The 21391-nt window shown below is 39.9% G+C and overlaps 2 protein-coding genes across 2 annotated transcripts in view; both read right to left on the bottom strand.

Annotated features, from left to right (window-relative positions):
* Window positions 1–1491: 1491 nt before the first annotated feature.
* On the bottom strand, window positions 1492–7675 carry ddx23 (DEAD (Asp-Glu-Ala-Asp) box polypeptide 23; the record flags this gene model as incomplete). The annotated part of the gene is made up of 13 exons (XM_072450267.1): window positions 7574–7675; window positions 6926–7092; window positions 6374–6478; window positions 6173–6266; window positions 6026–6091; window positions 5599–5737; window positions 5390–5523; window positions 4231–4343; window positions 3929–4072; window positions 2931–3156; window positions 2419–2564; window positions 1980–2157; window positions 1492–1734 (listed from the first exon to the last, which is right to left on the bottom strand). Coding segments are annotated over exons 2-13 (1755 nt in total), but the record flags the coding sequence as incomplete, so codon positions are not given.
* A 6872-nt stretch (window positions 7676–14547) lies between these two features.
* The window catches only part of rnd1a (Rho family GTPase 1a), a 9822-nt gene continuing 2978 nt past the window's right edge, over window positions 14548–21391 (bottom strand). Inside the window, exons 3-5 of the mRNA XM_072450280.1 lie at window positions 17550–17659; window positions 17318–17452; window positions 14548–16723 (exon numbers count right to left, since the gene is read on the bottom strand). Of these exons, the coding sequence (XP_072306381.1) occupies window positions 16478–16723; window positions 17318–17452; window positions 17550–17659 (491 nt within the window). The 3' untranslated portion in view covers window positions 14548–16477. The remainder of the gene's footprint in view (window positions 16724–17317; window positions 17453–17549; window positions 17660–21391) is intronic.

Genomic DNA, 21391 nt, shown 5'->3' with positions numbered 1-21391 from the left:
GAAGAAGAAGAAGAAGAAGAAGAAGAAGAAGAAGAAGAAGAAGAAGAAGAAGAAGAAGAAGAAGAAGAAGAAGAAGAAGAAGAAGAAGAAGAAGAAGAAGAAGAAGAAGAAGAAGAAAACAATGTTTCCCATTTTTCAAATATCATAAACTATACATTTTTTGTTTTTGGCCCTCTATACAGTAATAATGTTCAATTTTTGCATTACATGCTTATATGCACGGAACATGCAAGAGATGGGGAACGTATTCGTGAGCTACTTAGGGCAAATGAGTGCTTTATATGGGGATGACGACGGCTTCGCGGTCGTCATCCCAATGTAAAGTGCTCGTTTAGTGCGCACTTTTGCACGGGCTTCGCCCGTTTACAACGGTGATGTTCCATTTTCCTACTATTAATTAGTATGCACGGAGGGTGCGTGAGTGAAGGAGTGCGTTAGTGAGTGTTTGGAAGTGGGCGAGCGCTTCGCGCTCGATTTCGTGCGCACTATGTGCGCACTTTCGCAGCCGTGCTTCGCACGGCCTTACGAGATTAATAGGCCTCTCGCCAGCTTGTGGCGCTCGGGCCTAATAATATTTTTAGCAAAAACAATATAGCCGTTTCCACTATAACAACAAAATATACATCGTTTGAAAGCTCTAAGCCTTCCCGATGCCGTCATGGGGTGGAATCATCATTACGAGCGCTTACGCGCTCGTCACTCCCTATTCCGTCGGGATGCCCCGCCCACTCCCCATAGACTTCCATTGATTTGAGCAGATACAAGCATGACCCATGCCTGCGGCATGGATTTTTGCGTACGGGACGATGCCAAGAGGGTTTTTGGAGGAATGCAGCGCTTTGCGCTGCTGTTGTCAACAATGAGTGAATGGGCTACGCCCATTCACTCATTGTTGACTATTTCTGTCATAGCAGGAGTAAGTATGCATGATCCATGCCTTCGGCATGGGCTAGTTCACTGTACTTGCCAGGGGCGACGGGGTACCAAACATGTTGCAACGCAACGCTGCCTTCGGCAGCGTTGCGGGAGCAATAGGCCCTCCGCCCTGCTGGGGCTCGGGCCTAATAATAGTCAAATAATAATTGTGATAATTTTAGAAGCAAAATCTAGTAATTTCAATTAAAGCTATACCATTTTTGATCTTATAGCCTATTTTTTATCTTAATCCTATAGCAGATTTAAATAGTTTTTCTTTTTGACTTATATAGGTTGTTTTATCATTGTACATTGTTTTATGTTGCACCGAATCACCAAAGACAGTTCCTATGTTTGTGAATTCTGTTCAATGACAACAGCAATAAACATTTTCTGATTCTGATCTGAAAGTACTGACTTATTTGATTTATTTTTCTGTTAATGACACATTATCTTTGGATTTTGAAAGTTGGATTTCATAAAGCATTCAATAATGGTGTCAATAATGAATAATTGTGATGTTTCTTCTCAACACTATTACATTGACATCTCTAGTTCCAACACAAACATCTTTACCTGTCTGTATTTGTGTTTCCCGGACTCAAAGTTCAGCATCATTTTCTCCGGATCCTCGGCCTCGTCCGTGTCCGGCTTCTGATTGGTCACTGGGATGTACTCCAGGATCTTTTGGACGTCGGGTTCGAAGCCCATGTCGATCATTCTGTCGGCCTCGTCCATGACCATGTACGTGCAGCGGCTCAGCACCAGGTAACGGTTCTCCAAGACATCGATGAGACGACCGGGAGTGGCAATCACAATCTGGAGAGGCGGGACAGTGCCAGGTTATTTAGGGAGGGGCAATCCTATCGAAATATTTCTGACAAGCATTGCAATTGTGAGTAGATTTGAGATGGAGGCTTTAAAAATTCTGATCAGAGTGAAAATTTTACAACTTTTGAAAGAAGACTGAAATATGAACTTGAAATTCAACTTCAATACAAATATCACTCAGTAAGTGAGTACAAGCCTCTGCATTAAAAACATAATGATTTGGTCAGCCTCACCTCACAGCCCATTCGGAGTTTGAAGCCCTGGTCTTCTCTGGAGATACCGCCGATAACAGCCACTGTGCGGATTCCCAGAGGTTTGCCAAACTTGATGGTCTCTTCCTCAATCTGCTGAGCCAGCTCACGAGTCGGAGCCAAAATAACAGCGTAAGGGCCCTGATCGGAGTCCTCAATTCTGCAAACACACAAATACATGAATTCAAATAGAAAAGTGGTTCAAATTGCCCTCTCAGTTTGGCGATGGAGACAATTGATTTAAGCACAACTACAGTAATTCAAGCCGAGTCACAAAAGTCTTACATTACCTAAGAAAAGTTAACAGATAGTTCTCTAAATGTAAAAGCATCAGCTAACATCATGGTAGCATTTAGCCTGCAGCAGCAGTGTGCATTCTGGGATATGTAAATATGTATGTCTCTGTTCCACATTTCCTCACCTGTCGATCTTGGGCAGAGTTGTGATCCAAACGAGCAGAGGAATGAGGAAAGCTGCTGTTTTACCGCTGCCAGTCTCAGCCACACCGATGATGTCTCTGTTCTGGAGCCCGATGGGAATGGCCTGCCTCTGAATCGGAGTTGGATCCTGGATTGTGTGAAAACAGTGAATCAACATTAAATGTACTGCTGATAATAAAATAAGCCTGACACATATAAGGGAGCATATGATGCATTTTAATGTAAGGCGTCAAAATACTTTCTGATGCCTTTGATTTTGTTAAAGTAATGCATTTGAAAAGAACACAATTATGTTAAGTGACTTTGCCCCCTCTTTATGTGTGAAGACAGTTTATCCAGAGAAAAACTAGACAATTTATGTTTCGTAGTGACAGTAATTTGACTGTTATAAAAAGAAAAATGGTGTCTCATCTTTAGTCGTATCGCCCAGCCCTCATTTGATTTGCAACTTTTGTGTCACAGAGTAGGTCTTTGGTAACACGCAAACACTGACCTTGTATCCACACTTGTCGATGACCTCCAGGATGTGTGCGGGCAGAGCATACTCCTTCCAGGTTCGGATGGGGTTTGGGATCTTGCCTCCTTTGGTCGTGATGCTATAATCCTCCCTGAAAATACGCCAGTCTCTGTCCGTCATCTCGTCCAGTTTCTTCTGTGACCAGTGCCTGTCGTCCCAGCGCTGCTTGGCCTCCTTCTTACGCATCTTCTTCAACCTCACCCTGCAAAAAGAGAGACACGCCTGGTGTGAGGTTTCTAAAGAAATGTAGCTGTGTTTATGTCATCTTAAAACAACCTTCAGTGACCAATGTGCTGTACAAGACAGAATAATAGTAAACAAGAGAAAAGGGAAAATACAGGTTTATTAAGAATCCAACAAAGTTAAAAGCTAATGACACAGAATCTTCTGGTCTTTGCTTTCAAATCTATTCATCTCAAACTGATTTTCTTGTACTTGAATCACAGCCAAAGATTTAAAGCGTGATTCCAAATTATTGTAATTAAGATGTTTTTGTTTCACTGCTCTAATTCTGACATTGTAAAGAGATAATACAGTTTGGATTATCAAAATTGGCTCTAAATCAAATATCTGGAATCTCAAAGCACAGATAATTGTTCTTGCCAGTTGTCCTCTGTGCATCAGATTTGTCTTTTTGAACAAACTAATAAGTAACAAATACAAAATATATCTCTGTATACCGTATGTTTACACAGTCACGCAATCAATTATTTTGTATCCAAGATAAATACATTTTAAAAAGTAAATGTTTAACTTATCTATAACTTAACATTTATTTGGAAGCTTGCAATGGAATTTAAAATCTAATATCTTATTGACTACACAATTGCTATACTATACAAGTCTAAAATCAAGCAAATGTGTAAACTGCAGCGGTTTAGAGACGTTTGAGAGCCACTGATATCGTCTGTAACTGACGTATTCACACTTCGAGTTGCCCATATGCATAGTAATAATAACAAGACAAAACGTACTCTTCTTGCTCCTTCTCTTCTATTGTGCGTCTCTTTTCCATCAGGTCGCCATAGAAACGGGACTGCTCTCTTTTCTGCTGCTTCAGGTCGATGCCGGCGATGAATCCTCGTCCGTACAACTGAACGTGGTGCTTTTCTTTGTAACTACAGAAAAACAAGCCCAAAATCTGTTACATTGTGTTCTATTCTGCGTTTAGTGTGTCTCTGTGTGTGTGTGTGTGTGTGTGTGTGTGTGTGTGTGTGTGTGTGTGTGTGTGTGTGTGTGTGTGTGTGTGTGTGTGTGTGTGTGTGTGTGCGCTTACATTGGGTTGTAATCTACAGAAGTGTCCTCAGAAGCGTCCCATTCAAACACAAACTTCCTGTCGTTTAAGTGCCGAGTTCGTCTGCGTTTTTTCATTCCGCCGAGGTAACGTTCCTGAAAACCATCGACGAGTAAGAAATGTAAGAAAAGTATCACATGCTTTTCAAAACATGTTTGTAGCGGTCTAAACAACAAAATGGTGTAGAAATTATAGACCACAGAGCATTATATTCTTACATTTGGTTCGGTGTTTTTCAACCTTTTTTAAGTCAAGGCAAACATTTTTGGTTGAAAGGATTCACCTACATCTTGAATCAAATCAATCAAAGTTTATTTATCAAGCACGTTCTTCTAAAGCAGTGCTATTCAACTTAATTTTCACTTTCAATTCCAAGGGAATTGGGCACTACTGTAACAACATCTTGGGTTGCACAAAATATCCCCAAGACTGTAACAATAACTGATAGATTTGTGTGAGAAATAATACACAAAATGCTTTGCAACTCTGCAAAACATCCCCTCAGGACTGAGCCAGATTTAAACCAGGACTAAACTAGCACCAACCAGGTCTGAGTCAGGACTGACCAGAATCAAAACTGCTCTAAAGCAGAATTAAACAAAGGACTAAACCAAGACCAAACCAGGTCTAAACTAGTGCTAACCCACAATTAAAACCAGTAAACAAGATTGTATTATTATATTTTAATACATTAAATCGCTTGGAGAGCCTGATTTGCCCTGTTCTGAAGTGTCACCCAAAAAAAATGTGATTGCCCTGATCCAATGGGTGGTCTTTGTTTGTTATGTTGTTTTTCGGGCCGAAGGCTTTATTTGACAGGACAGCTTTAGAGAGAAATGGGGTAGCAACCACATGTGTGCAAAATGTTAAATCACTGCACCACCGGCGAGCATGAATCTGTTTTTCAAGGCACATCTGGAAATACCGTAAAGTATTTAGTTGAACATCAAAGCCCTAAATCATTTCAGCCTCTGCATTGATTACCAACACTACATATTCCCTGTTGTCCCTCTACATCTCTGCAGAGCGAGCACTGCACTAAAGCGTTTTGAAGTATTGAAGGTCCTCAGCTCATGTTCTGATATTCTGTGTGATCTATGCACGTCATTATTACAGGATATACTGAACATCATCGCTTTACCTTAATGGCCACAAGTTCTTTGCCCTTGTCCTTTTCTTCTCTGAGCTTCTGTCGTCCGTCATCCTCCTCGTTCCCATTGTTCTCCCGCTCCATGCGCTCTCTTCTCTCCCGTCTCTCTCTCTCCTGAGGATCCTCTGTTACACACATAATTGTTAGTTAGTATGAAATAATATTCTTAAAAAGTTATAAACCAGAGAAAAAAGACACACCAAGCATTTTACGTCCCATATCCTGGAAAACCCTTCTCTTTTTCCTTTCCTCATCGATCATCTTTTTTCTTTCTTCCGTCTGTTGTTCTCGACGTTTTATTGCCTCTGCCTCTCGCTCAGCCTTGGACAAGAATTTGGGCTGTAAAAAGGGACAAAAAATGTTACATACTTAGTAGAGAAGTAGAAGACGATGAACCAATTATTTCAAAGTCATTGAAAATACTTCAAGGAGAAATAGTGCATGGAAGATGCTCAAAAATAATACATCTTTCCATTGTGTAGAAATGAAGTTGTTGTAGCAGGTCTTGGTATATATATATATATATATATATATATATATATATATATATATATATATATATATATATATATATATATATATATATATTATTGTTGCAACACTGAAACATTCACTGTCCTCCTTTACCTTAGCCTCAGCTTCTTCTTCTGCTTTTTTCTTTGCCAGAAGCTCTTCCAGAGAAAGTGGTTGAAACTTAACAAAAATAAAGAGGAAACAAATTAAAAATGTTAAACGAGAGTCATTATTTCTGGTTTTACAAGTTTGTATCTGTACCTTTTCTTTCTTCTTTGCATCCTCTTCTTCCTCCTCAGTTTTTATCTCTTTTTCCTTCTTAAGTTTGGCATCTTTAGATCTGGGAGATAGACTTCTGCAAAACGAAACAAGACTGTAAGAAAGGCTCACAATGGCAGGAGTGGGAACATCATCACAATCTCAAAAGAACCAATGGCAAAACACAAGTCAGGCCTCAAATACCTGGACTTTTTGCGATCTTTGTCTCGTCGATGGCCGTCTCTGTCTTTACGACCTCTGTCTCTGTCACGATCCTTGTCTCGGTCTTTGATATTTGCGCGCCGATCTCTGAAAGTGCAATGGTTATTCTATTAAACTGAACAACGTGAAATAAAATGGTGTAGAAATTATAGAAGTGCAGTCAGCAAAAGAAACGGATAAAAGAAAATTACTTTACTATATAATAATAATTACTATATTTACAGAGAAATGTTCGAACGTTTTCAAGGAGGACACGAAGTCTGGGAGGTTTTGTGTCATTTCAGCACAGATTTTGTGTAGTTTTGAGCTTCTCGAGGCGTTAGTGGTAGCTGAAGTGTGTATGCAAATGATGTCGCAATGTTAGAAGTTCACATAACTCGCAAAGAAAACAATGATTTGATAGAAGTGATTTGATAGTAGAGGATCAGCAAAGTCGTTGTTGTAGATGTTGTGAAGGAGAAGGTGGAGTTAGTCGTGTGAGAGAAGTGGAGGCAGGAGAAACAAGCAGAGTGCCAAAGGAAAAAAAGAGTTTACCTCTCTGGAGATTTGGACCTGTTGCGCTCACGTGATCGGTGCTGCCTCTTTCGTGTCGGTGACCCTTTGCGGTCTCTGTCCCGATCTCTGGACCGGCTGCGTTTCCTCTCTCGGTCTTTGGAGCCCGACGTCTCAGTCTCCTTTCTGTCGGTGGTATCTGCAGCCATCTAAAAAGAAAAGAAACATGGAAATCTTCAGTCTGGTGTACAAAACTATCAGATACTTTGATGTAATTTGGGTACAATTTTGGGAAAATGAAACAATATCAGAATAAACAAGCAAAACAGAAGTATTTTATCTTGGTGATTCTTGAATAATACAAAAAAAATAACGTTAGCAAGTGCTTGACGAAATAACACATTTTATTTTTATTACCTTTGTTGTTTTGTTGAATAAATCAAGAGCCATAAACAATCACGTATCAATCAAATGACATAGATATGAACACACATATGATTTATCACAAAAAGATTGCATTCATTTGGTCTGGTCTGCTATGTGATGTTAGCTTACAAGTTAGCAACGCGGTTAGCTCTTTCTGACAAAAAGCAAAAACGTGCAATAACTTAAGACAAATTGACAAATGCAACTTGCACTTCCTAAACTACAAAACACATGTAAGGCTATTACAGTAAAAACAGTGCTTACGTTGTGATCTCAGATCAATAACTTTCTGATGCGATGTGTTTACGATTCACGAAGATGCCATACTATAGCGGCGCGCAGGGGCTTGTGGGACTTGTTGTACTTGGTGTCGTAACGCAAAGATCGTGAGCTATTTTAGAAACACCATTTCCCGACGTGCTCTCCGAAGGATTTTAGGACCTCACTGTTTGGCCTCAGTGGCGCCTAAATGCCTGTTTAAAATATATTTGTGCTGCGTTGAACAACATTAAACACAAGGTGACAGCCGCGAGCAGATGACTAAAAATAATCCTTGAGCACTTTTATATTTACAGTATGATAACGTTATGTGGGTTGTCTACACAGTGGTATTATGTGGACATTGAAGAATAACATTGTACCAAAAAGATTCATGTATTATACACCAATGATATCCATGGGTTTCAAAATGATGAGAATTAGGACTGTTGCCATAGCAATTAAAAATTCCCCCAAAATAATTCAAAGGGGGAAAGTCCTTAAAATGTTGCATACCCAGAAGCTGAAACCCACAAATAGCCTATTACTACTAGAAATATTTAATTGAATAGTTGCTTTGTATTCAAGCCTGCCGACCACATTACATATTGTGGAATCTGAAAACTACCAATTTGTTCATCCAGAAATAGCACTATGTATGAAGTCTGTGCATCCTCAAACCCTCTTTCTGGCTTCAGCGCAGACCAGCCCAGCACTGATTCTTATTCTGCACTTGTGTTTTATCCACTGGGAGATCAAGAAAGATTTATGGAGCCCTTCTGAAGGTGAAACCATTTCAGCAACATCAAAGATGGTGCTATAAAAAATACAAAGACGTGAGATACTGAAACAGAAGCAGGTTCAGGAAACAAATTTATATTTCAAGCCATGGAATGTTGACTGCATTTTAATAGTTTGATTTATTCTAACCTATTATGAGGCAAGATTGATGATGATTATATTTTTGTTGTATTCAAATTATGTATGCTATATAATTAATGCCAGTGTCACTTAATGAATTAAAAATAAACCCTCGGATGACATAAAGGGATTGGCTTTGAAAGATACGCAAAACACTTTATGAGAGCAATCTGTGACTAGAAATTCTGGGTCTCAGTGGTTCTTTCCTGGTAGAATTCATACAAAAACACATTAATCACCGTTGTTATACACAGGCCGAAAACATTGGAGATTCCCAATGAATCATGGGCATGAAAGTAAAAGTGAAGGTTAAGGGGAGTTTCTGTAAATACTTTCCAGCCAACGAGTTCAGTGGAGCATCAGTGAATGATTAAAGCTGCTCACTGTGGATTGTGTAACTGTGGAATGAAAACTTACCTAATGGTGTGAGGCCATTATTGATAAGTTATGCCATGTTGTTGTGTTGACAAATGTGTGAATAGTTCATTGAATAGATGAACCTAGATCCCAACAGGAAGTAAGAGCCACATCCCACATAGTAAACAAACATTGTGCTATTCTAGTAAGTGAGTGAGTAACCTGTCTAACTGTATTCACGTAGTACAGTGGTGTAATCTGAAAAGTGAAACGCATGTTGTGATTAAAATACCCTTTATCTGGAGATGTCTTCCTCCGTCTCGGCTTAACTTAGCAGATATTTAAAAGAACAGAATGATGTGTTTGACTCAACTTTTGATTAAAATCTCACAGAAATGTTTTCATGATACGATTGTAAAATGGTGTTTATTCTCTGATGCCCCATTAACTCTTTTGTGCAATCATATTTGTCATAATTGAAAAGATTTACGTGTCATGCTCTATGGATTCTTTGTTGATTTGCCTGGAATGTTCACTGTATGGCATTAAACTTATCTATCTATCTTGCAATCAACAGTCTCAAACAGAGTGTACAGCGCATTGTGAGCTCTGCTGTGAGCTCTCCCCTCAGGCAGGAGGCCACTCCCCTCAGGCAGGAGGCCACTCCCCTCAGGCAGGAGGCCACTCCCCTCAGGCAGGAGGCCACTCCCCTCAGGCAGGAGGCCACTCCCCTCAGGCAGGAGGCTACGGTCCATCCGGACCAGAACCACAAGAACAGTTTCTTTCCCTCTGCCATCGGACTTATGAACACTTAACACCTGCCACTTGACACCTGCCACAATGACTTAACCAATACTATTCACGCACTGTTCACTTTCTGCACTATTTCCGACCATCTGTAAACAAAATAAATTGTAAATTTCTTTGTACATACTGAGACCATGTTTATTTTTACTTTATTTTATTAGAATAAATCTTAATTTATGCATGCCTTATTTGATTTTATAGACGTTGCTATTATTTATTATTAATTTATTATTCATTGTTTTATGTTGTACCTTAACACCAAAACAATTTCCTATGTTCTATGCAATCTTTGTTCAATGACTATGATAATAAACCTTTTTCTGATTCAGAGTTTATTCCAGGAGCCTACATTTAGCAGAAGTGTTTCAATATATGTACAATAACAAAACATTGTTTCGATGCAACAACAGGCTTTGACCGAACACGATTTGACAACAGTGAGTTTAGTACTCTTTTCTTTAAACATTTGTAATCCCTTCTGTAATGCCGCCCCTCCCCCAAGTGCCCTTGGTGCCCTTGGTGCCCCTGGTGCCCTCGGTGCCCTTGGTGCCAAATGGGGCAAAAATGGCGAAGGATGAGTCTGTTCTGCAAAAGAGCAGTTCTGATCAGAATTTATCAGTTTAGACCCGGTTTAGATCCGGTTTAGTCCTGGTTTAGATCTAGTGGAGTTCTGAGTTAAACACCGGAATATTCCCACTTTTGTGTGTTAGTTTTAGCCTTGAGTAAATCCTGGTTCTGTCCTCAATTAGACCTGGTTTAGTTTTGGATTAGACCTGGTTCAATCCCAGGATAGATCTCTGGCATTACATATGTTTTATGCCTGGATTAGATTGTGAAATATGGGGTTGATTGTTACTAGAATCATGATCTTCCACCAGGCCTGAATCCAGAGAGAACTATCTAAAGCCAAATCCTGGTTGTGTTTCTGCAGCACTCGCGAGCAGAACGATGCGTGCCAGGCCAACACGATGATCTGTAAACACAACACAGACTGATACACTTTCATAAACACATCCACATGAACAAATCCAGGCATGAAAAACGAGCACTCGTTGATGTCATGCTTAATCATTTTACAATGGTACAAAATTCAAAGTAAGATTTGCATGTGTAGCGCGTGTACATGTAAATAATCCTTATGTTTATTTAATGCTGCTTTCTGCTGCAGATTTGGCTGCATTTTAATACCACTGATGTTTAATATTAATGTGAAAATCTTCTTGATCTTATTTGTTCAGGATGGAAAAATTAAAACATCGTTCTTAAAAATATTTTTTGCTTTTCAAAATACAAAAAGGTGATTGTTCTTCTGATGAGATCTTGGGATATATTTTTTACTATGCCACAAAAATAGATTAGGGCACATTACAGCTAAAGAGGGATCTGGTTATTATATTATAGGTAATTATGTACGTGCAAGCTACTGTGTCCAAGTAACTTTCCCTGTGGATCAATAAAGTCTAATAATTACAATAATGATTTGCCTTTGAATCAATATATTTGCTGAAAAAATATGCTCTAGAAATATGAAGCAGTAGGTCCTATAAGAAGCTTTAAACTTGAGGAAAATGTATGTATACATTTATTTATTTATGTGACAATCTTATCTTGTCTCTGGTGGACTTCATATTGCTCAGTATTTGTCAAATCTAATACAACGATTGAATTAAATGCAGTCCTTCAGTAATGTCTGTGGTGTCTGTGCCACTAGAAACTGGAATTTGAATACATTTTGATTCATGCAATTGATATTCAGTTTAGAGCAATAATTCATTCAATTTGCTGAATTCAATTTCAGTTTTGGCATTTCTCTTTCAATCGTACAAGGTTCAGTTTCTCGTGGCTCAGATATCAGACCTGAGAGTACACGTTGTACTGTACTCTTTCTACACTGATAGGATTGTGGACATTTAAGGAGATCGGAGACAAGTCAACAAACACAAGAGCTGACAAGTTATTTTAAAGCTAGATTGTCATTCTTCTTAGAAATAAAACATGTTTTCCTCTTAATTGTAGAAAACAGTTAATCCAGGCTACATATAATATATATGCATTCTACAGCAACAGTGTTAAAACCTCTGAACTCGGTTTATCATTCAGCTCTAAGTTTCAGCTCTAAGGTTCATTACAGGAGAAGGACACAGAACTCACCACTGTGGATTATGCTCTAAAGTAGAAAGGCAATCATTGGATGCAAGACGAGAACAGCACTGTCTTTTGTTTATTTATAAGACTCTGATTATTTATCATGTTTGTTACACCTCAGGTCAAGCTGTCACCGCTTGGGGTCTCAGGACATTTTTAACTTACTATCCCATCGTGTTAATACATAGACAGGAAAAAAGGCCTTTAGCAACTTTGCTCCCTCCTGTGGAACAAAAAACAGATACTTTTTAAATTAATTTATTTACACACACAAAAAACATTTTTTTCAGACCCTTGAAACACTAATTCAGGTTTTGGCCCAGTGCACAACAACAACAACAAAATTACCAAACTGGGATAAAATCTGGATGTTTTTTTAGTCATAAAGCACTTCACATAGAGTAATATTCTATACCGTATTTGTTTTGTATCTTATACTTGTTTTGTGTAGCACTCTGGAAACTGCTTTTGTGTATTACCGTAAATGTACTATAAATATAAAGTAGACTGGACTGGCTCCTCCAACTCAAGCAGGAAGAGATGTCGGTTCTAGAAGTCTTTTTGATGCATGACCCTAAAGTGGTAAAGAGCATAGTAACAGACGTGAGACAAATGGAAAAAATAAAATTCTGACTTAATTTGGAAATGGACAAATTCGACCAAGTGGGACTTTCATTTTGATTTAAATGTGGTGTGATTTTGTTTCTTTTGATGTTTAGTCATGTTGTGTAAGAAAAAGTGGTATAGTCTAAAGTATTGCAGACAAACCGAGCAGTGGGGCAGTGCAGTCATTTCAGGCCGATGCTCATTGGACTCAGCGACTTGACTCCAGCTGGGCCTCGCGTCTGTAGCTGCGGGAGCTTCATCGAGGTGTTGTTGAAGCTCGTACTGTACATATGTGTGTCAGATCACTCATCAGCAGTATCCAGGCAGCGGAGGTCTGTTCGACACCCCTCCGGCTCGGCTCCGACCCCCCTCTCACCCCCCTCTCACCCCCTTCTCACCCTCTCTGCAGCAGGAGAGGTCTGATAGGTGGGTCTTATGTGTCGTTATGTGCCTCTATATGTGCCACGTCAGCTGATGAGGTAAATGAGGCCTCGTGTCTCACTCTCACCCCATAATAACGCCTTTAGATTGCATACATTCTTAATGCGTTTTAATCACAAATGCCCCCTTCACTATGATAATCTTATTCTATATTCCCTGCTGGTTATGTTTAAAAAAATAACATACTCAAAAACTGCATAAATAGGAACATTTTTGATCTTTAAGAATAGTCTTGATCATTATCAGGACTAGTAAGACAACAGTAGATAATATTAAAGAATTTGGTTGTGTCTTTTAGAAGAAATTAAAAAGAAATACCATTCAACGTAGTAAAAATCAGTATCATAAAGGGCCCAAACTTCAAGGTCCAGGCTGTTCTTCTACGATATATATTATGCAGTCCTAAATCACTGGTGCTGTGTCCTGTCTTATTACTGGGCTGGAGGAGGAAGTATCCCAGGGGGAAACCGATAAGAGCAGAGTAGAGACAGACAAAGCAAATAAACAAAGGGCAGATATTAAACATGTAAAATATGTAATGGCTATCACAGATGACTGGATCAGACTTTCTCTCAAATGTTTTGGGCTAATCTCTGCCTGCAGTGGTCAGTATCTAGACCTGGTTAAGTCCTGGTTTAGTTCTGGGTAAGACCGGGTTTAGTCCTGGTTTGGACCTGGTTTAGAGCTGGACTTGACCTGGTTTAGAGCTGGGTTAGACCTGGTTTAGTCCTGGTTTAGACCTGGTTTAGACCTGGTTTAGAGCTGGGTTAGAGCTGGGTTAGACCTGGTTTAGTCCTGGTTTAGACCTGGTTTAGAGCTGGGTTAGACCTGGTTTAGTCCTGGTTTAGACCTGGTTTAGAGCTGGTTTAGAGCTGGTTTAGAGCTGGGTTAGACCTGGTTTAGAGCTGGGTTAGATCTGGGTTAGACCTGGGTTAGACCTGGTTTCGAACTGGGTTGGACCTGGTTTAGACCTGGTTTAGACCTGGTTTAGAACTTGGTTAGACCTGGTTTAGTCCTGGTTTAGACCTGGTTTAGAGCTGGTTTAGTCCTGGTTTAGTCCTGGTTTAGACCTGGTTTAGAGCTGGGCTAGACCTGGTTTAGTACTGGGCTAGACCTGGTTTAGAACTGGGTTAGACCTGGTTTAGAGCTGGGTCAGACCTGGTTTTGTTGGGTTTAGTGCCGAGTAAGACCTGATTTAGTCCTGAATTAGATCTGGTTTAGGTTATGACAATATTAGTGTATGAGATGATAAAACTACAACTCTAAAATCCTCTGTCGAGATTATAAAGAAAATACAAGCTAAAAGAGTTAAATGCACTTTTGTGTTCAATAGCAAAATTCTACTGAATCTGGGTCAGAAAGTCATTTGAATTTGTTTACATATCTAAACGTACAGTATTGTAAGTCTTGCATTGGCCCCAGGCTCTTCTAATGCTTCAGTGATGGTGAAGCGGACACATCGGGCTCCTGAATCAGGCTCAACAGCACACACACACACACAGGGCTCATGACAGTTCCTCTGGATGAATAGTGGCTCTCTTAACCTACAAATAAACAGATTTATCGGGACGAGATAAACCCGATAGCTGGGTATTCTTAACCATGAATGTGATGAATCCACAGATCATCAGGTTTCTAATCAGTTCAGTGCACATGACGCAGTGACAAAAGTAGGTAAAAGTGATACAATTCACACTGGAAAATGAACTTAACATATTTATTTATTTAAATAAACATACAAACTGAAATAACAATACAACAAACAATATCCAATGATCAGATTTGTACAAATATTGTTGTGTTTCCGTAACATTCTTCTGGTGCATTTCAGAAGAGATAAAGTCTGTACAATAAATTCACTTAAGTAACAACGGAGAGTCAGAAGAATGGTCTGAATGTGATTTATAAACAGTTATATGATTGCAGACAAAAATCATGATTGTTTTAGAGACAACGTTGCATGGAACAGCCCACTCACGGCTGCAGTTCAAACAGTTAAACTCTAGATATTGTGCAGTCTCTCGCTGCTGTCCGACCCGCGCCTTCACCGAGGCCGGTGCTACAAACACGCCTCAGACAGGAGCTGCCCGGCTCCTCCGTTGCTAAGCAACACGTTAAATTCTAGTGTTCTGTGCATCCGAAGAGTTCAGTGCTTCAAATCATCAGCTCCTCCATTTGCACGGCTGTCAACAGATGCCACAAGACTCTGTTTATGGAGCGCATCAGCAGACACGGCACAAGACAAATGACTGCCACATGTGACCAATAAGTACAGTGCATTTGACTATAAATCGCACTAAAACAGCTTTATATGTACAATTTTAATTCAAATGTTGCTTATTTTTCACCAGTTTGACAATTTTGGTGATGTTTATAAATGTACTTTAGCAGCAGATGTGATGAGTAGAGGTAATCCACAACTGTTACCTAGCAACCATACTGTAAACAAGGGCCAAATCCATAAACGACATAATAGTTATGACGTGACAAATAATAATATGTTTTCTTGAATGATTGTTTGTTTAAACTATCAGAAAATGTGTCAGTTGTGTGTTACGTGTCCCTGGATTTTAGACGTCGCTCATTGATGACATCACAGAGTGAATCTGTTTTTGACCTAATTCATGTAATATTCAACTTTATTTTTCAACTTTTCTTCACAAACTACAACTTGCCTGATGTAAAAATATGATAAATATTGTCTATTTGACCAAAATTTTATATAAACCTGAGAACTTGTCGTATGACCTTTAAGTAACACGACCAATTCATCAGTGAAAAGAAATGAATTTGCCCGTACAAAACCTGCCCGTGTCCTCTGCAGACTTTCTCAGTCACGGCTCAAACTCATGTGCCGTTGAGTCGCAGAATAATCAAACCATGAGCAGTAACAGATGTTTAACATGTGTCTCAGTGACAAACACAACAGTTGGTGCCTCGCTCACACCAGCATCTCAAACATAAATAGCCTGTAGCTGGTTGTTCTCCACAGCGGGTCTTTTGTTTGGGTCGCGCTCCGCCTCGACACAGACTCGACTCGTGTGAGTGCTGCTGACTCACGGTGCAGTTCCTTCAGGACGCGCTCTGCTCCTTTTCCTCCTCCCACCGCCTTCACCAACCAACACTGCTCGCTCCATCTCTGTCCCCAAAACCACCAGCCTCAGCTTTCCACAGAGGAATCTTTTCTTTGGGATTTCTCTTTTTTCAAAACCCCACATTTATCTGCACCTCTGTTTCTTAGTCCGGTTTGGCACCTCCATTTCTACAACTTTCTATGGAAAACGACTCTGCAGTACAAATTTAAATGCTTATTCGATTTAAATGCACCGTTTACAACAACCTCTGAGTACAACAGAAGGTTTGTTCCAAGGCACAGCAATAATTATTAATTTGAAAAGCAAATGTGAGTGTTATATTTTCTCTTTGGCTTTTGGAAATGCTGACTTCAGTTTTTGAAATGCGTGTCGTTTGCTCATTTGTGTGTTAAGCTCTTTGTCAAATTAGTTGTTTTTAAAGTGCTCTACAAATAAAATATTCAAAATGATACCTTCGCCTCGGCCTCTGCGCAATAAATAAACTTCCAGTGCACATGATACAGTTGCTTTCCGTCGCACGTAAAGTTTGTCATGACGTTCACATGACGGAGCAGCTTTTGGAGCGGTCTTTGCCGAACGAGGAGGAGAGGAGCTCGCTCTTGTTGGGCAGGTGCAGCAGTCTTTTGGAGAGCCGGCGCACGGGGCTGGGTTTGTTGGACGGCGGCAGCTTGTTCACACAGGCCTGAGCCGCCGTCCGGAAAACGCTGTGGATGCTTTTCTCCGACGTGAACGCGGAACACTCCAGGTACGTCTCTGCGCCCAGCTGTTTGGCCAATGACGTGCCCTGGAAACATTAAAGTTACATTCAATATCAAAAACGTAACTGTATTTGGATTTTTATGTAAGGAAAAAGTCTGGACTGAAGCGAGGACAAAAATCAGGGGGAGAAAATGGTGCAACGTGGTCCAAAAAGGTCTAAACCAGGAAATAAGTACAGAAAAATTAAACCAGAGCAAGCACTGAACTTGAACAAGGACTGGGCGATATGACACACCCATATTGATGGATCTCAACTTTCAATTGTATTTAGTCTAATTAAAAAAAGGCTTTTAATATGAATTCCCAGGATAAAAACAATACAAATGGTTAATAATCACCATATAACCATGTATTAGTCAAGTTTATTCTTCAAAAGTCACAGTTTTTACTAGACTACTTGACTTTTCACTTCTTGTTCTGTTTGTTATTTCTTGTTACATTAAAAAGATTTGAGCGGATCAGAAACAATCAGAAATGACTCAACTAACATTTGATTAATCACACAACATAAACCAAACCTTAAATGAAGAAATCAGGAAAAAGCACAACCAGATCTGAGAGTAAACCTGGAAAAAACCTCCTCAAAACCTCCTCAAAAACACCAGGTTATGGTGGTCACCTGCTCGTTGGAGATTGGCGCTTGCTTCTGATTGGACAGCTCGATGCGGGTGCAAACGTCCGTTCGAAGGTCGGTCTTGCAGCCGATGAGAAGGATTCGCGTGTTCGGGCAAAAGTCCTGGATCTCGGTTTTCCACTGCAACAAAAGACGAGCAAACACACATTTATAGTAACGCCGGAGTCATTCGCTTTCATCCAGGTTGACAATGTGACGTTTTTACAGTTTAAATCACCTTTTTCAGAGCACTGTCCACCGTGTCTGGTCGGCTGATGTCGAAACACAGGAGCACGGCGTCGGAATCACTGTAGCATAACGGCCGCACGTTGTCATAGTACGGAGAACCTGCGAAAGGAAACATCATTTACACAAACTACTTTTAAACACTGGCGGAAGAAGTACTCAGTATTGTTACTCAAGTGAAAGTACGGATACCGGCGCAAAAGAAGTACCACGCACAATAATCTAACTCAGAAAAAGGTTTTAAAAGTGTACTTTAAGAGTGAAAAGAAGATGTATTTCACTGTTGAAACGTTAAGAAATGTGGTGATTTAGTTAAAAGAATTGTGCTCATTTTTGGTCAACAGTAGCAATTTCAATCTGATGTTCTCATGAATTCGATGGATATATTTGTATTTGCTCAACGCCAGCACTTGAACGTCACCTTGAATGTTAAAAAACAACCTTTGAAACCTACTTTTCAGTCCAGTAACATCAAATTTCGCGATGTAGAAAGCACAGATAAGTAAAAATAAAACGCATCTACAGTAAAAATGACTTAAGTGTAGCACAGATACCTTAAATAGTTACTTAAGCGCAGTACTTTTCTACCACTGAGTTGTTTTTGAACAGCTTTATCTTCTCACATACTGTACTTCTTTTTAAAAAAATGACCATGTTGGACGGACAAAGAGTGTTAAACTAGAAGAAAGCCTGATGCAACACTTCATTCCCAAATAGATCCACGCCAGAGTGATAAAGAGAGCAAACAGCGCCTGCCGCCCTCACACACACGTACACACACACACGCGTGCGCACACACACGTACACACACACGCACACACACACACGTACACACACACACACACGTACACACACACACACACGTACACACACACACACACACGCACACACACGCACACACACGCACACACGGCGAAAGTTCCCTCTGTTACGCAAGTATGAACCAAACTTTCCTGTCCAAATTCCTGTAAAGTTAATTTGACATTTCTCCCAAGCTTAATCAACGGTCAATCCATCAAACTGTTCAATGTTCAACGCTAAAATAAGTCTTTCTCAAAGGAAGCGCTAAAAAGAGAAAGAGGATGTCCGCTTCCTATTGTTCAGCTCATGCCATCTTCCCACAACCAACAATACAGATCTACTTCCTGCTTTGACCCCTGGGGACTCAATTTGACCTCTATTCATTCTTTACAAAACTACCAAAATAAAATGGGCTCGGTGCTGTAGGTGTCTGAGAAAGGGAGAAAATGAAAGGCTGCGAATTTTAAAAGAGGTTATTGACAAGATCGGCATGAAAAGTACTGCAAATGATCCCGCAAAATACATTCCTATTTTGTTACATTTTATGTTTTGTTTTTGTTTTTTTTAATTTTTCAAAATATAGAAGAAAAAAAAACACAAAAACAGAAAACAAACATAACAAAAAGACCAAAAACAAACAAGACAGGAATAGAGAAAAAAAATGTTTAGGAAAAAAAATAAGGCCCTAAGAAAATACATTTTTACAAAAGGGAAAGTGAACTAAGCAACAACTTTACTTTCATTGTGGACCTTGCCATCAAATACATTTTTATTTAACAGCAGGGCTAATGTCGGATATTGTATCAACTGAAGAATAGCCATAAAACCTTATCCATAAATTGGTGTTCCTGTAAGATAAAAGATTTACATTTTTATTGACTTTTCAAACGGTCAAACAAGTCCATCAAACTTTCACCCTTCCAACAGTATTTGAATATTTGTCAAATCAATTTTGACACAACAAAGATTATTTAAAAAATGTCAACACAAGTACAACTCTAGTAGTTCCACGTGGTGTTAGACTGCATATTCTTTTCTATAAATGTTATATTTTCATTATTCATACCTGTTCTAATGAGTATGTAGGTTTAATACTAGAACTGATTATCTGGGCATCGATGTAGTTCAGTTCAATGCATATTTTCCTACTCTGTAAAGTACTTGAATGCCTCTGTGTACAAACTGTGCTCAGGATCAGATTCCACTTGGTTCCATCACAAGCCTCAAAGTGCACGTCCCAAAAACACACGGGTCTGTTGTTTTCTTCCACGTCTTCCCGCTTCCATTCTCGTCTATTCTGAAACAACGGGCCGTCTTACACAACTGAAAACTTATTGAGACGCTTTTGGAAAGTGAGTGAGCGCCGGGTGACGTAAGGCTGCAGAAAGAGAAGGCTGATCTGAACGAGGACAGAACTCCTCCACACAATCCTGGACACAACACGCACAAAACCTCTCCACAGAAGCACAGACACACCAGAGAGAGAAAGCCTTTTTGGCCTCTGCACCAGGAGTGAAAGGGTTATTCTACCATTAAAACCACTGCAGGTCAAACTATTAGGTTATTGGATCTTTTGCCACAGTGAAACAGAAGTTTGTTTAAAGTCAGACGCTACACTTGTCACTTTTAACAATAATTACGTGGGTGAAGAGTCTTATGTTTAAGCATGTTTAATATATTTGAGATAATATGTATATTGGGGCATTTTTTCATCTGTTTGATATATAATTCTGTGTTCTATAGCAGAGACAGAGGAACAGTGAAGCAGAAGTACAACCGCAAAAATGCACGTTGTTGTTCGTTTTAGTTTAATTCAAGTTTAATTCAATTTGTGGGATTTGCCACACAATTTTGAAATACCTATTGGCAAAACGGATATTGTAATCAGCGGGAAAAATCAGCCATTGTTTGAAGAAGAGGTAGAAGTTCAGATTACAAAAACGGTGATAGTTGTTCAAATGTGAATGTCGTTTTGAAGCTTTGCAAAACTGCGACATGGAGTGGATTGTCTCTCCTTTTTAAAAGAAATGCTACAAAATGAGCCGATTAGAAATGAACGTGGAACATCGTCTGAATATTGTAAAACTCATGAAAACACGTCGAGAAATTCCTTTTTGTATTGCAAGCTCCTAATAAAGGTCAAAAGTAAAGTCCAGATCACAACTTTTTTTAAAACACTTAAAACCAAAGCACCAGACTTGACAGAATTCCCTCCAAAAAATAACTTCAGGATCTCTAAACTATTCTACGTTCACCCCATGGATCTATCAACAATACAAACCTTTCTACTGTATTTTAAGAACTCCACAGCATCTTGTGATTTACAGTACGTGGCAGGGCTGAATGAAGATTGCAATTGCGATTAGATTTGCGATTTCTGTGCTGCTGGATTCTGTTCACAAGCGCACATTTCAAACACGTCCAGGAGCATTCATATTTGAGCAAAGACTAAAGTATAAACTGAACTAAAACATGCCTTTAGAAGTCTAAGCAGGTTCAATGTCAATATTTCGACTGCCATACATCATGTCCAGCTGCACTTTTTGTGGGAGAAAACGGAGCGAATCGTCAGAGGTTCAGTTGGTGCAGTTGGTTGCGTAAGCGTTGTAGATCCGCAGGCGGCATGAGGCGGCGTGAGGCGGCGTGAGGCGGCGTGAGGCGGCGTGAGGCGGCGTGAGGCGGCGTGAGGCGGCGTGTCGGTCGCATCCCTTCGCTCAGCTCCTCTGGTTTGTGCCTTCTGGTCACGGCCCCCCGCAGCGACCAGGCAAACCCCTTTCTCCGCCAACTGGCAACGGGCTGCTTCCTCTGACCCAGCCTCCGAGAGCCAAAACGGGCAATATGCCGCTTTACATAATCCACGGATAAAGCGTTTCAGACAGCACGACCCCGTAGTGCAGTAGGATTTGTGTCGTTCAGTCCAGTAATCGGTCGATTGGGTCTCGATCGACCGAAATGTGTTTTAGTTGACGAATTATTTCATTTTGATTACATGAAAGATAAAGAAGTGGAGGGAGTTAGGTAAAGATTTGTGAG

This window comes from Eucyclogobius newberryi, unplaced genomic scaffold (genome assembly GCF_026437365.1).
Source record: "Eucyclogobius newberryi isolate DKJ021-1_F unplaced genomic scaffold, fEucNew1.0.hap1 SCAF_171, whole genome shotgun sequence".
In the NCBI taxonomy this organism is placed as follows: domain Eukaryota; kingdom Metazoa; phylum Chordata; class Actinopteri; order Gobiiformes; family Gobiidae; genus Eucyclogobius; species Eucyclogobius newberryi.
Note: the sequence above shows the minus strand (reverse complement) of the source record. Positions and strands in the feature narration are given on the sequence as shown.